The sequence below is a fragment of the Hyaena hyaena genome, unplaced genomic scaffold (genome assembly GCF_003009895.1).
Source record: "Hyaena hyaena isolate Hyena2069 unplaced genomic scaffold, ASM300989v1 scaffold_200, whole genome shotgun sequence".
Lineage (NCBI taxonomy): Eukaryota > Metazoa > Chordata > Mammalia > Carnivora > Hyaenidae > Hyaena > Hyaena hyaena.
Genome location: NW_024080834.1, coordinates 1,314,352 through 1,328,499, shown reverse-complemented (window position 1 = coordinate 1,328,499; position 14,148 = coordinate 1,314,352). Strand labels below are relative to the sequence as shown.

The following is a 14,148-nucleotide window of genomic DNA, read 5'->3' as shown; positions in this document are numbered from 1 at the left end:
TTTTCAGGGAGTGGGAACAATCTCCACAGATCCAAAGGAAAAAAAGAGAGAAAATGTAACAGGCTTAACATGGAAAAGCTCCTACAGCCAGGATCCTAAGCCCCAGACCATCAGCAAGGTGCAGGCACTGAGGCAACACTGTTCAATTAAACTGGACAAGAGAAAAGGAGAATGTAGTAGCCATGGGGAAGAGACTTTCCTCATTTCTACCTTCAGAAACAAGTAGATATTTCTGCAGGAAAGCATCTCCAATTTAGTTCCTCAGAATGCGTAGAGTTTGGCAACAGTGAAAAATGAGGTAGCCATAAAAGATAACAGAACATAAAAAGGAAACAAGTCACCATGAGAAAGAATAACCAGAATAGCAAATATCAGATTTAGATCTCTCAGAACTCCAGATAGTGGAACTACTAAGTAAGGACATATAATAATTACCTTGAATTAAAGAGCTCGAAGTCAAAATCCCTAAAATGATTATCCAAAATTACCAACCAGTTAAAAAAAATGTTTTAGAAGAAAAACACTACATTAAAATTAAAAATCCAATGAATGGGTTATATAGAAAGTGGTCACACCTCCATTAGAAACATTCACATTAAAGAGGTGCCTGTGTGGCTCCGTTGGTTAAGTGTCTGACTTTGGCTCAGGTCATGATCTCATGGTTTGTGAGTTCCAGCTCTGTTGAACTCTGTGCTGACAGCTCAGAGCCTGGAGCCCCTTTCAGATTCTGTGTCTCCCTCTCTCTCTGCCCCTCCCCTACTCGTGCTGTCTCTCTTTCTCTCTCTCTCTCTCTCTCTTTTTCTCCCTCTCTCTCTAAAAATTAAACATTAAAAAATTCATTAAAAAAATAAACATTCACATTAAAGTCAAGAATATTCCTAAAATACGTAGGAAAAATCTAAACAATGAATGGGAAAGAAATTAGTGCATGAAATTTTTCTGAAAGACAGCTAAAAGAATGAACAAATGGTGAAATAGAGGCTGTGGTTTCTCAGTACTTTAAAGATGTCAAATATTGGAACGCCTGGGTGGCTCAGTAGCTTAAGCGGCCAACTTCAGCTCAGGTCATGATCTCATGGTGCATGGGTTTGAGCCACCCGTCAGGCTCTGTGCTGATAGCTAGCCTGAGCCTGAAGCCTGTTTCAGATTCTGTGTCTCCCTCTGTCTCTAACCCTCCCCTGCTCATGCTGTCTCTCTCAGAAGTAAATAAAACATAAAGAAAGAAAGAAAGAATAAAAAAAGATGTCAAATATCATCATACTCAATGAAATTTCAACCCAAATATTAGTGTATTTTTTTTCATGAAACATGAATATTGATCCTAAAATTTACTCGGAGGGATAAAAGGCAGAAGACAGTTAAAATTGAAAAAGGGAAAGAAGAAGTAGAAAACAACCTACCAGGTATCAAAACATACAATAGTTATGTTGGTTAAATGGTGTATTATGTAGGTAAAGACAAGTAGACTGATAGAAATAACAAAGCACTCAGAAATAAATTCAAATATATATACATATATATATATATGGTAGTTTAAATGATGATAACAATAGCATTTCAAACCAGCAAGAGACAAATTATTCAGAAAATAATTTGGATATCCATTTGTAGGAAAAAACAACTTTATGTAAACTGCAAAGGTAAACGCAAAATATATTCAACAAACAAAAAAACTACTGGTAGAAAACAAAGGAGATATTTCATAGTTTATACATATGAAGTGTGAAAGACATTCCTAAGCTAGATACAAAATCTAGAGCCATAAAGAAAATCATTTCATATTTGCTTGAAACAAGTGAAATATTTGCATTATCTATAATAAAGGATAAACAAAATATTTTTCAAACTACTACAAATCAATAAGAAAAAGACAAGAGTTAGTAAGATAAAGGGCATGATCAGATAATGCACCCCCATAATAAATAAGTAAAATGAAATCTGCAAAAGAAACACATCATAGGTTTTTGCCCATCAGATTCACAAAAAAAGTGAACACATTAGTAGCATCTAATTCTCCACATTCTCCACATTATTGATACAAGTGGAGAAACAGGCACATTTACACACATCTGATGAGTATACCAGTGAGTACAATATTTCTAGATCTAAGTCAGCAATATTCAAAAAATAATTGAATGTTTATTTACTTTTGAGAGAGACAGAGACAGATCACAAGTGGGGGAGGGGCCAAGAAAGAAAGGGAGACCCAGAATCTGAAACAGCTCCAGGCTCTGAGCTGTCAGCACAGAGGCCGACATGGAGCTCAAATTTGGAATGGTGAGATTATGATTTGAGCTGAAGTTGGATGTTTAACCAACAGAACCACCCAGGCACCCTGAAATCAGCAATATTTTTAAAAACATATTTAAGGAATGCATCTTTGTTGACCCAAGAGCATCAATTCTAGGGGCTTATGTCTAGGAACTTATCACAAAGAAGTTAACATACAGTGTCTTAAAGTGTGTGTGTATGTGTGCGTGTATGCGTGTGTGTGTTTGTATGTGTGAGAGAGAGATGGTTTATAAAGGTTGGGGTGCCTGGGTGACTTGGTCAGTTAAGCTTCTGGCTTTGGCTCAGGTCAGGATCTTGCTTCTCAGATCATGATCTCACAGTTCGTGAGCTCGAGTCCTACATCAGGCTGTCGGTGCAGAACCCAGTTTGGATCCTCTGTTCCCTTCTCTTTTTGCCCCTCCCCTGCTCATGCTCCCTCTCTCTTTCCCTTTCTCTCTCAAAAATAAACAAAAAAGATTTTACAAAGATTATAAAGGTAAAAAATTAGAAGTATCTTTTATAATCAACAGGTGCTTGATAATAAAGTATTACAATCTATTACAATGAATTACTATGCAACAGGTAAAAATTCAGGTCTATGTATAGTCACACAGAAGGAGCTCCAGGAGCTATTATTTAAGGAAAACCAAGTTGCAGAAAAATATGTTTTGTGTGATACCATTTACATAAAAACTGATAATAAATACTACCTTATATTTGTACTCATACATAGGATAGTGTATATGATAATACAATATAATATAATATAAGAACAATATAATAACTAACATAATATAATGTTTTATTATATACATATAATATATAATACTGTTAACTGTTGAATAACATGGGCTTAAGCTGTGCAGGTCCACTTATATGTGATTTTTTAAAATAAAATCACAATAGCACCATAAATGTATTTACTCTTCCTTATGTTTCCTTAGCATTGCCTTTTCTCTACCTACTTTGTTGTAAGAATACAGTCTAAAATACATAAAATATACAAAATATGTGTTAATCAACTATTTATGTTATCAGTGAGGCTTCGAGTCAACAGTAGTAGGCTATTGGTAGTTAAGTATTTGAGGAGTGAAAAGTTATACATCAATTTTTGACTATGGTTGGGATGGATGCCCCTAACTCCCACACTGTTTAAGGGCCAAATGTATAATAAAAATTATGAGAAAATGTACATCAAGAGTTAATGGCTATTTCTTGGGAGAAAAATTGATTTGAAGGGGAAGTGACCAAATTGAATATCCAGGGGCGCCTGGGTGGCTTAGTTGGTTAAGCGTCCGACTTTCGCTTAGGTCATGATCTCGCGGTTCATGGGTTCGAGCCCCGTGTCGGGCTCTGTGCTGACTGCCAGCTCAGAGCCTGGAGCCTGTTTCAGTCTGTGACTCCCTCTCTCTCTGACCCTCCTCTGCTCACGCTGTCTCTCTCTCCTCTCTCTCTCTCTCTCTCATAGAAATAAATAAAAATATATATATATATAAAAAAATGAATATCCATTTTTTGCACATTTTTCCTCATTTATAATTTTTATGGAAAGGGATTAATTCATTTACCTCTGTAATTTAAACACAATCAAAGTGGCTTTGTTTCTGGACGAACAGAGGGAAGTTGAGGAGGAAGAGTATGCAGAAGGAAAAGGAAGACAAGCAGGTAAGATACAGTCCTAACACAAAAGTCTCACTTTGTATTTACCTTACCAACTTTGGGTCTACAATGTAGAGATCAGGGTCTGAAAAAAATCAGAACCTTAAACAAACAGTCCTAAAACTTTTACGGAATCACAAAAGACACTAAATAATCAAAGCAATCTTGAAAAAGAAAAAGAAAGCTGGAGGCATCACAACTCCAAACGTCAAGGTATATTGTGAAGATGTAGTCATCAAACCAGTATGGTGCTGGCACAAAAACAGACACATAGATCAAAGGAATAGAAAACTCAAAAGTGGGCCTGACTTCTGGCCAACTAATCTTAGACAAAGCAGAAAAGAATAGCCATTAGAAAAAAGACACTGTCTTCAACAAATGGTGGTGGCAAAACTGGACAGCAACATGCAGAAGAATGAAACTGGACCACTTTCTTACACCACACACAAAAATAAATTCAAAATGGATCAAAGACCTAACTATGAGACAAAAAAACCATCAAAAGTCTAGAGGAGAACATAGGCAGTAACCTCATTCATATTGGCCAGGGCAACTTCTTACCAGACACATCTCTGGAGGCAAGGGAAACAAAGGCATAAATGAACTATTGGGACTTCATCAAGATAAGGAACAAAGGAAACAGTAAAGGAAACAATCAACACAACTAAAAGGCAGTCTATGAAATGGGAGAAGATATTTGTGAATGACATATCTGATAAAGGGTAGTATCAAAAATCTATAAAGAACTTATCAAACTCAACACTCTTCCAAAAAAAAAAAAAAAAAACTAAACAAAACCCAGTTAAGAAATGGGCAGAAGACATGAATAGACATTTTTCCAAAGAAGACATACAGATAACCAACAGACACATGAAAAGATGCTCAACATCACTCATCATCAGGGAAATACAAATCAAAATTATAATCAGCTACCACCTCACACCTTCAGAATGGCTAAAATTTACAACACAAGAAACAACCAGTGTTGGGAGGATGTGCAGAAAGAGGAACCCTCTTATACTATTGGTGGGAATGCAAGGCAAACTGGTACAGCTACTGTGAAAAACAGTGTGGAATCTCCTCAAAAAGTTTAAAATAGCACTATACTATGAACCAGCAATTGCACCAGTATATTAGGTATTTACCCAAATATATATACAAAAATACTGATTTGAAGGGGCACATACACCCTGATGTCTATAGCAGCATTATCAGCAATAGCCAAATTATGGAAAGAGCTAATGTTCCCATCAACTGACGAATGGATAAAGAAGATGTGGTATATAGATACAATGGAATATTACTCAACCATTGAAGGGAATGAAATCTTGCCATTTACAATGATGTTGATGGAGGTAGAGGGTATTATGATAAGCAAAGTAAGTCAATCAGAGAAAGACAAATACCGTATGATTTCACTCATATATTGAATTTAAAAAAAAAAACACAGGGGTGCCTGGGTGGCTCAGTCGGTTAAGCGTCCAACTTTGGCTCAGGTCATGATCTCACAGTTTGTGGGTTTGAGCCCCGCATCGGGCTCTGTGCTGACTGCCAGCTCAGAGCCTGGAGCCTGTTTCAGATTCTATATCTCCCTCTCTCTGACCCTCCCCTGCTCATGCTGTCTCTCTCTCAGAAATAAATAAAACATTAAAAAAAAAAAAACAACAGATGAACGTGGAGGATGTAGGAGAAAAAAGAGAGGAAGGCAAGCCATAAGACACTCTTAACTATTGAGAACAAACAGGGTTGATAGAGGGGAGGTGGGTGGATGACGGGGTAAATGAGTGATGGGTATTAAGGAGGGTGCTTGTTCTGTTGAGCACTGGGTGTTATAAGTGATGAATCACTAAATTCTACTCCTGAAGCCATTACAATATATATAACTAGAATTTAAGTAAAATTTTGAAGAAGAAAAATCACAACCTTAAACAAAAGATTAATTTCCAAAGTGATCTGATTTTGGTGTTCAAATCAGGGTGAACAGCCTAGAAGAGAAGAGTTAGGAGCAATAGAAGAGCCTACTGAAGCTCTGCTGAAAGCAATGTCGGCCTTTAGCAGAGAAATCTCCACTAGGCTTTGAAAATCCTTTTACTCTCCATGGTATTTCCTCCTCCAAATCCCCAGGTTACTGGCCCCTAGCAGGATGTTGTCCTCAGTGACAGTTTAGGAATCTAAAGCAAAATGCAAATGGACTATTATTTAGCATGATACCAAATTTACCAAATTCTATAGGGATAAATTTATTTAACCATCACTGGAAAATGATAATAGAGCAGTCTTCCAAAAAAACCAACTTAAGTCTCAGATCATTTTTGGAAGAAATTATTTAGAACTAAATTGCTTTGGTCTGAAAGTCTCTAACTCATTGACGAAAATATGATTCATTCAAAGGCTCTTTGGAAAAAAAAAAGATGTTTTCTTTTATTTCCCCTGTTCCTTTACCCTAGTCCCATAAAACGCCCAAAAGAATTGTATAGCAATAGAGCAAAGGCTTAACCTGGTAGTAGAAAGCTCTGTTGTTTGTTGTGAAGACAGAAAAGACTAATATTACCATGCCTTTATCAAAGTGAAATGGATTTAGACTAATGTAAATGACAGCATGACAAGCTTTATTACAATGTAATCATTTAGAAGTCAAAGCAAAAATAGAATGATAAAACAGCTTTGGAAGAGGCTAGGTAGTCTTAACATTGATGATACCTATACACAATCAATTCTGACTCTGACGACATTTTTTTTCACTTGCTTTTAAAGTTATAAAACCCTTTGAGCACTAAAACTGCAGTGGGTAACTGCTGTCAGCCTTCTATGGCTCTCAAATGATCTCAAGGAGAAACCAAAAACAAGCAGAGAAAACCAGTTAAGCAGAAACACGCAGGCAGTACTTTTTTTTTTCTTTTTTTTTTGCAGGCAGTATTTTTGAACAATCAGATATGATGGGAACACAATGTATTAAGATGACCTAAGGGGTCTTTCGCACATCTATGTGGAAATCAGTAAACCTTAATTTTTACAACCAAACACAGTATGCCTCGTGACACGCAATTATACTTTGGAGAACTGCTTGCAAGCATGTGTACCCTTTCCCCCTTTCTGTATACAATCCCCCATAAATTGATAAACTTTGGAGCAGTTCTTCAGAACATCCTGAAATACTGTCTCCCAAGCAACAGTCTTCAGTAAGATGAATAAAGTTTTTACTAACCCACTCTAAGATTGGTGTTTTTTTGTTCACTCAACACTTTCATGAAATTCTGTAATGATAAAATACTTGTTATTTGTTTTGTACTTATGTTTGATAAAGACTCATTCATTTAAGATTTATTGAGGATTTGCTATGTGTTTGCCAGAATCCAAAAAATGATATAATAATCCTTAACCTCGTGAATCTCATCGATTAGTTGATAGTTACACTACTTTACATGCCCCATTCAACATGTGTTTAATGTATACTAAGATGTGCTATGTCCTGGGAAACAGAAAAATGAACTCAATGAATCATCTTTATTTTTAAGGACCCAAAATCTAGTAAAAGATACATATATAACCTTTGAGTATACAAAGCACATTATGTTAAATTCAGTAAGAGAAGGTATATCCGAATGTTCAAAGATCTCAAAAAAACAAAACAACTAATTGTGACGAGGACATCAAAAAAAAAAAGTTTTCAGTCTGAGGTTTTTGATCCTTTAGATTCATAGTAACATGTCTTCCCTTGAAGGTGCCAACAAATAACCACAGAACAAACACTACAAGTTCCAGACACTGTGATGGATACCAAATATAGAAGCCCCCTGCTTAAGGAAGCAGACTAACAATTTTGATACAAGAGGATACATGCTCCAGTGAGAGACCCACAGGTGCAACTGCAGTGCAGAGAAGGAATCACCTAAGTGTGGGGGGAAAGACTCCAGAAAGTCTGAGACTTTGAGGATAAACAGCCATTTGCCAGCTGAGCATCAGGGAGAGGGACCTAAAGGCAGAAGGAAGGGCACACTGCAGAGCCCTGAGGCAGCGTGGTGGGAATAGCCCACACAGGATACGGCTGGAGTGTTAAGTGAATGAAAGAGAAAAGCAGCAAATAGAGTGGAGCTCTATTTGATCGGGGGCGGGGGGGGGCGGGCAGACTCGGGGAGGGCTTTGTGCAAAAGCTTAAGAATTCTGGAGTTGAAATTTAGACCAAGGATTAGATGAAGTGCTAAAAAAGCTTTTTTTATTTTTATTTTTATTTTTTTTACAAACAGCATCATTAGCAGGATAAAGGGCACATTGGAGTCAGACCATCTGGAAAGCAGGGAGAAATGTTAGGAAACCTCCGTTATATTTGGGGCAAAAGAAGATGAGATTTTGAATTAGAGCAGTGGCAGCAAAAAGGGAGAGGTGAGGCCAATAAACATATTTTGATGGTAGAATCAACCAGAATTGGGAGAAGATTGACACGATAGGTAATATAGCAAAATAAGCAAGTTAGGCAGGGCTTGTGGGTGGGAAGAGGCTAAGGAGTTGAAGGTGAGTTTCTATTTAATTTTTACATACACACATATCACTTTAGAGTAAAATAAAAAGTCAGATTCAGTGAAAGCTCAGTGTCTTGAAATCTATCTCATGTTAACTGGATCTATAAATTAGGCATATGTAAAATGAAAGTTTTGCAGAGAAACAAGTGACAAGATTATTAGAGATTAAGAGATTTTCTTAAGGGAATATGTGTAGTAAATAACGTGGTCAGGATTCAACCTCGACTTCCTGGTTGTGGTACCATGGTTTGTCCAACATTTTAAAAAGACCCCATCAACATCCCAAATAGAAATGGACCGATTTACACAACTGAAATGTTCTTAATGACCTTGACAGTCTTCAGATTAACTTAAATGTCTAATTTACCGAGTTTCTTCAATATAAGAAAGAATAACTAATTAGCTCTGCCTATTCCACATTTTACAATTACTAAGCAACATTTTCTCCTCTCCATTTGTGTTCTTCTATTTCATTAATGAGAACTTTGGAAGCTCTCCAGATGTGAGCTTTTAAGAGAGCAGCTATAAAGATTAAATCCGTGAGTATATCATCGAAAAAAGGGTTTTTTTAAGGAAATACTTTGTCTAGTTGCCCAGGACGATGCTTAAGTTACCATAAATATCTTGTCCTAATTTAGATTTCTAAAGATACAGTAGTTAGCCAGTATATTTAAAAAATCCACACCCTCCCTCAGGGGAATTCAGGACCAAGGATAGATTTAGGGAGGAACCAAGGAGGCAGAAGTAAATAAATGAAATGTACAATATTGCTTACTTTATCTTTGGAGAAGCTGAAAAGTTGTTTTCTTGCAGCAAAGAACTGGACAGCTATTACGCTTGCTGAGTGACCCCAAAGGACACCAACTGGCTTAGAGACAACATAGGGGTTCCAAAGGCAAACTTTATTGTCGATGCCAGCAGTTGCTAATCAGAATTAGAAAGAGAAAAGGAAAGGTGCTGTTAGTACATGAATAACCCACAACATTTTTGTTTTGAAATGAGTGTATATTGCACGCACATCTGTAGGTTGCTCAATGCTTTCTGAGCACAAATGCACCATGCCTTGAAGAAAGGAAGATCGTGTCGTGCTAACAAGACATGAGTTCTATTACTGGAAATGGTTGAAATGGAGGGGGAAGCGGGGAATGAGTATTCATGGGGCGACAGGACAATAGAGTCCCAGGTAGGAGGCAGCCAGTGGCCCAACCAGGAGGCCACAAAATCCTGGTTCTCAGTCCTGACGCTCTCCTTCGCCTGCTAGCACAACCCAGGAATATAGACCAAGTTACGGTTCGTTATCCCAGGAGTGAGAAATAACTAAACCAATATTTAAAGTTTTCAAATTAATGAAAAAGTATACGGAAAAAATTATTTCCACTGTCATATAAACAATTGAGTATTTACAAGCACACAAACAGTAGAATTATATTTTTGCCCTGCTCTATTGAGGGAATAAGGTATTTTTGAACATTGAATTGAATTGGTCTTATTCAGGGAGCACATCAAGAGCGTGCGGAACAGTGGTTTTTCAGGTCTGTGGAAACTCGGAGAGCACTCCTTGTTTTTCTTTTGTTTGGGGCCAACTATAGAGCTGAACTTATTCTCTCTTCTCTTTCCAGCACTATTCCAGGTACGAAGTAGTGACCGGTGTAAAGGGTCAATAATCAATCAATGAATCAATGAAATGGTCGATATTTGAGTCCTTCCAAACTCAATTCGCTAACCCAGCCTTCTCTAATAGATCTAGAATTCTCTTTGAAAGGTGAATATTGGCATATACCTGAGTTCCTATTCAAGGTATCTTGTACTATGATTGTCAGTCATGATTATCAGGGATTTTAGAGACTCAGCCTCCTGGCTGATACCAATACTCTTTATGTGAGTGATAATTATTAAATGAGGGTTATTAATATGACCCATTCCAATGGCCATGAATGTTCACTCTCTACAACTATGCTTTTAAGTTTTAGTGCCTCACTTTTTCATAGTGTTTGAACTAATGTATATACCATATCAGCTTTCAAAATGTCATATACTTTACTTAATTAGTTAGTGCCCCAAAACTTTATGGCTTATTTCCTCAGCTAAAATATCCTCTTTTATATCAAAAAAAGATCTCTCATTTTAAACTAAAACTAAGATAATCTGAAAGTTTTCAAAAAGCAGTGTGGGTTGCATCGTGAATGGCGCAAACATTCTACATTCTGTAGTTCTGTCGTATACGTGCCATGGCTGTAGCAGCGGGAGTGGTGGTGGTAGTAGCAACAGCTGCTACAGAAGACTGAGCATTTGGTGGTGTTAGAAAGATGGCAGAACAGCACACACAGCACAAAAACTGCCTTCTCTCTCTATATCATCTGACATCCCCCACACATTCTAATAAAAACACTAATTAAAGCGTGGGGGCACTTTCTCCTACTTTCACCCCAGTGTAGTTCATACATGCCGCACATCATAATGCATCATTATCAGATACTCTCAGGCAATAAAATGTGCGCTGTTCAAGTTGGTCTCTCTGGCAATAAAGCAAGAAGGTGGAGAGGCTCCGTGCATACAAATAGACATCCCCGACTATTTATGAGGCCCTCATAGTTACCATGATTTATTTTACATACCAATTAAATTGAGCCGAGAGTGGTAATCAAAAGCATGAATGCCCTCCGCAACACTGAAGGATGTCATTTTAAGAGGCTTTCTTGATTTCTCTCTCCAAGCCAGCACCACAGTGTTTGTATTGCTGGTTGTACTGGAAATGACAGCATCTAAAGACGCATTGTAAGTAACTGATTGAAAAACAGAAATGGACATTTAGTTGGTTTCTCGCAAAACATGAGCAAAATTAAACTGTTTTAATACCTAAAGTCAAAAATTAAACCCAGATTATGATGACACAACCATACATAGAAAATACCACCAGCACATAGAAAATACCTCATTAATGGCTCCCTGCCCCAGTAAAGAATTTACAGTGAGAAGTTACAGCGAAGTCTGCATTCTGACCTTTTCCCCAATCTAAGGATACCTTGAAAAACAATTTTTTCAGTTGACACACATGACAGAAAACAATATTAATCACAATAATCATATGGGATTCTGGAGTTTTAAGATGAGTGACAGGCCAAATTCCTGGGTTCTTCCTTCTGGGTCGGAAGCAGGCAAACAGGAGCTTAGCAGTCATCTGCTGCTCTCCAAGGTCCAGCTCACGCTCAAACCAGGGTTCATTTAAGTCATGCTTGGTCTAGAATGTTAGAGTGGAATCACCAGGACTCAATGTCTGGCACAAACACGGCCAGAGACTCGGGTAAAATGGCTGTTCCTATGTCCTCAGTGACCCAGCACCAGATACTGTGGAGCAAAATCCCATTCCCCAAGCAAGGATCTTGCTGCCTCTTGCCAGGAGGACCTGTCGGACTCACAGTCTCCAAAAGGCAAATAGTATTCTTGTCTCCTCCTTGTTTCCTCTCTATCTTTTTTACTCACCTGTCTTTCCTTCAAAAGAGAAAAAAAGAGAGAGAAAGTAGAGAGACGAAGGGAGGGAAAACAAACCTAAAACGTGATTAGTTTCTGGGGCACCTGGGTGGTTCAGCTGGTTAAACATGTGACTCTTGATTTCAGCTCAGGTCATGAACTCATGGTTCCTGAGACAGAGCTCCATTCAGGCTCTGCACTGACAGTGGGAGCCTGCCTGGGGTTCTCTCTCTCCCTCTCTCTCTGCCCCTCACCTACTCGTGTGTGTGTGTGTGTGTGTGTGTGTGTGTGCGCACACTCACATGCATGCATGCACAGGTTCTCTCTCTCAAAATGAATAAGCATTAAAAATTAAAGAAAAAAAAAAAAGAAGTGATCAGCTCCTACAAAGGTGAGTCCTCTGATCCTCACCAGGAAGCAATTAATTTCATGACAATAAAGGTCCCGGAGCACCCACTCCACGACTGCTGCTATTTTACGGGAAGTACCACCAGTCTAAGTCCGATGACAACTGTCTTCATTAGGAAGCAACCTCGCTGAAAATACTCCTTTTGTTTACAGAAAATGCTAAGGGTTACTGTAGCTTGACTCTCTGAAGCAACAGTTTCCGATCTAAAGTATACAACACTGTAATTATATATTCAAATCCATGGAAATTTCATAATGTCATTACAGTATAATCAACAGAAAGTATTTCTACCCAGAAGATGACTTTGTCTTGTGTTCCCACATTACAGCCAACTATCATCTTCAGTTTTGAGGCTATAAAGAAAAACATATAAAGAAGTACATTCTGCTCTGGTAGTCAAAGGATTGCTTTTAGATTTGAATCTGCAGGCTACCAAGTGACATTTATGGGCCTGTAGTCGTACATATTGGAAGCTTAACAATTCACACTTTACTTCTAGACCAAGATCGAACTTGTATGTGATTAGATTGTGGAATGCCAGAGCTCCTGTGAAGGCCAAGTAAAAAGTGAGGGTAAAGCCATTTCCTTAAAATCAAATTACCTGATAAATAAAAATGTTTTCCTCACTTCTTGAAGACAGGAAAGGAAATGATAGGTTACGATGGAAAAGTTTTTAAAATATCAAGCTAGGGAACGGGGTGAGCTGATAAAATAAATGATTTGTTTTTAATATTCTCAGTGAGTTTGAAGCTTGGTAGAGGAAAAAAATACTTTGTAAATTACTTTTAGATAATATTGTGAGGGGAAAAAAAGACAACTTGATCATGTCTGTCCATTAAGATGCTCACTTTCCATGCTCCCGCTCTGCCACTTAGTCATAAAAAAGGCATTAAGCGAACTGCCATTGATCCCCGCTCTGTTCTGGCATGTGTGCTGTCAGAATGACCTGTGTCATGGCAATTAGTTAAGGTGGGGAAAGTGATTTGAAAGTGGAATGTGATACCTAAAAACCAAGTAAGTAACGCCATTAGGTGAAGTTGAAATAAGCTAGAATGAGGCCACTTGATATCATCTGCAAACAGGCAGAAGCTGTAGCAGAGTAGAAAATTGGGCCATTTCTAACTAGGAATTCTTATTATCTTTTTCCAAGCTTTGTTACTTTAGGAGTCCTCTGACTCTAGGAAAACGCCCCACCTTGAACTTTCTTTGATGATCTCTTGCTTGAGAGAGTTTGTTTTTAGTTGCATTTCTTATTTTGAAGTTTGACTCCCTTTCTCTGAGACCACGACTCGGCCTTCTATATTCTGACCAACCATTGTTTTAAGAAGGAAAGAAAGAATCACCCTGTCTATTTCATTTTTAAAAATCAAAATGCATCTAATTCAGTGCTGCTAGACCCATTAAGGAAGAGACCTCTGCAAACCTGGGCTTCCAGCTCAAAGCTGATTCCAACTGCTTTAAACACAGCGAGAGAACTGATAGGAAGGACACGGTGTTCTAGCTAACTCAGGAATGCACCATCTTTTTGTCTGGACTGATTTAGATGCAGAGGAGTGGAACAAAGCACAGCACCAGACTAAATGTAGCTTCTCTTCCAAACTTCGTCTCTATCAATCATAAAGGTTTCCTAAGGAAATATAACCTGGCACCTGTATTCTCAATTCTCCGACACACCTCCATTAATTAGTGCAGCAGTCAGTGATTTTGTTATCAGTCCAAACTGTTTTGTACCTTCTCCCGGCCATGGTCAAACAAAGGAGACAAAACATCTTTCAACATAATAAAAAAAAAAAAATCAATGGTTTTTATTACTGACAATTTAGT

General features: G+C 37.9%; 1 protein-coding gene across 1 annotated transcript in view; it reads right to left on the bottom strand.

Annotated features, from left to right (window-relative positions):
* WDR49 (WD repeat domain 49) overlaps positions 1 to 14,148 on the bottom strand; it is a 145,855-nt gene that overhangs the window by 99,804 nt on the left and 31,903 nt on the right. The window contains exons 5-6 of the mRNA XM_039241936.1: positions 11,063 to 11,230; positions 9,223 to 9,371 (exon numbers count right to left, since the gene is read on the bottom strand). Of these exons, the coding sequence (XP_039097867.1) occupies positions 9,223 to 9,371; positions 11,063 to 11,230 (317 nt within the window). The remainder of the gene's footprint in view (positions 1 to 9,222; positions 9,372 to 11,062; positions 11,231 to 14,148) is intronic.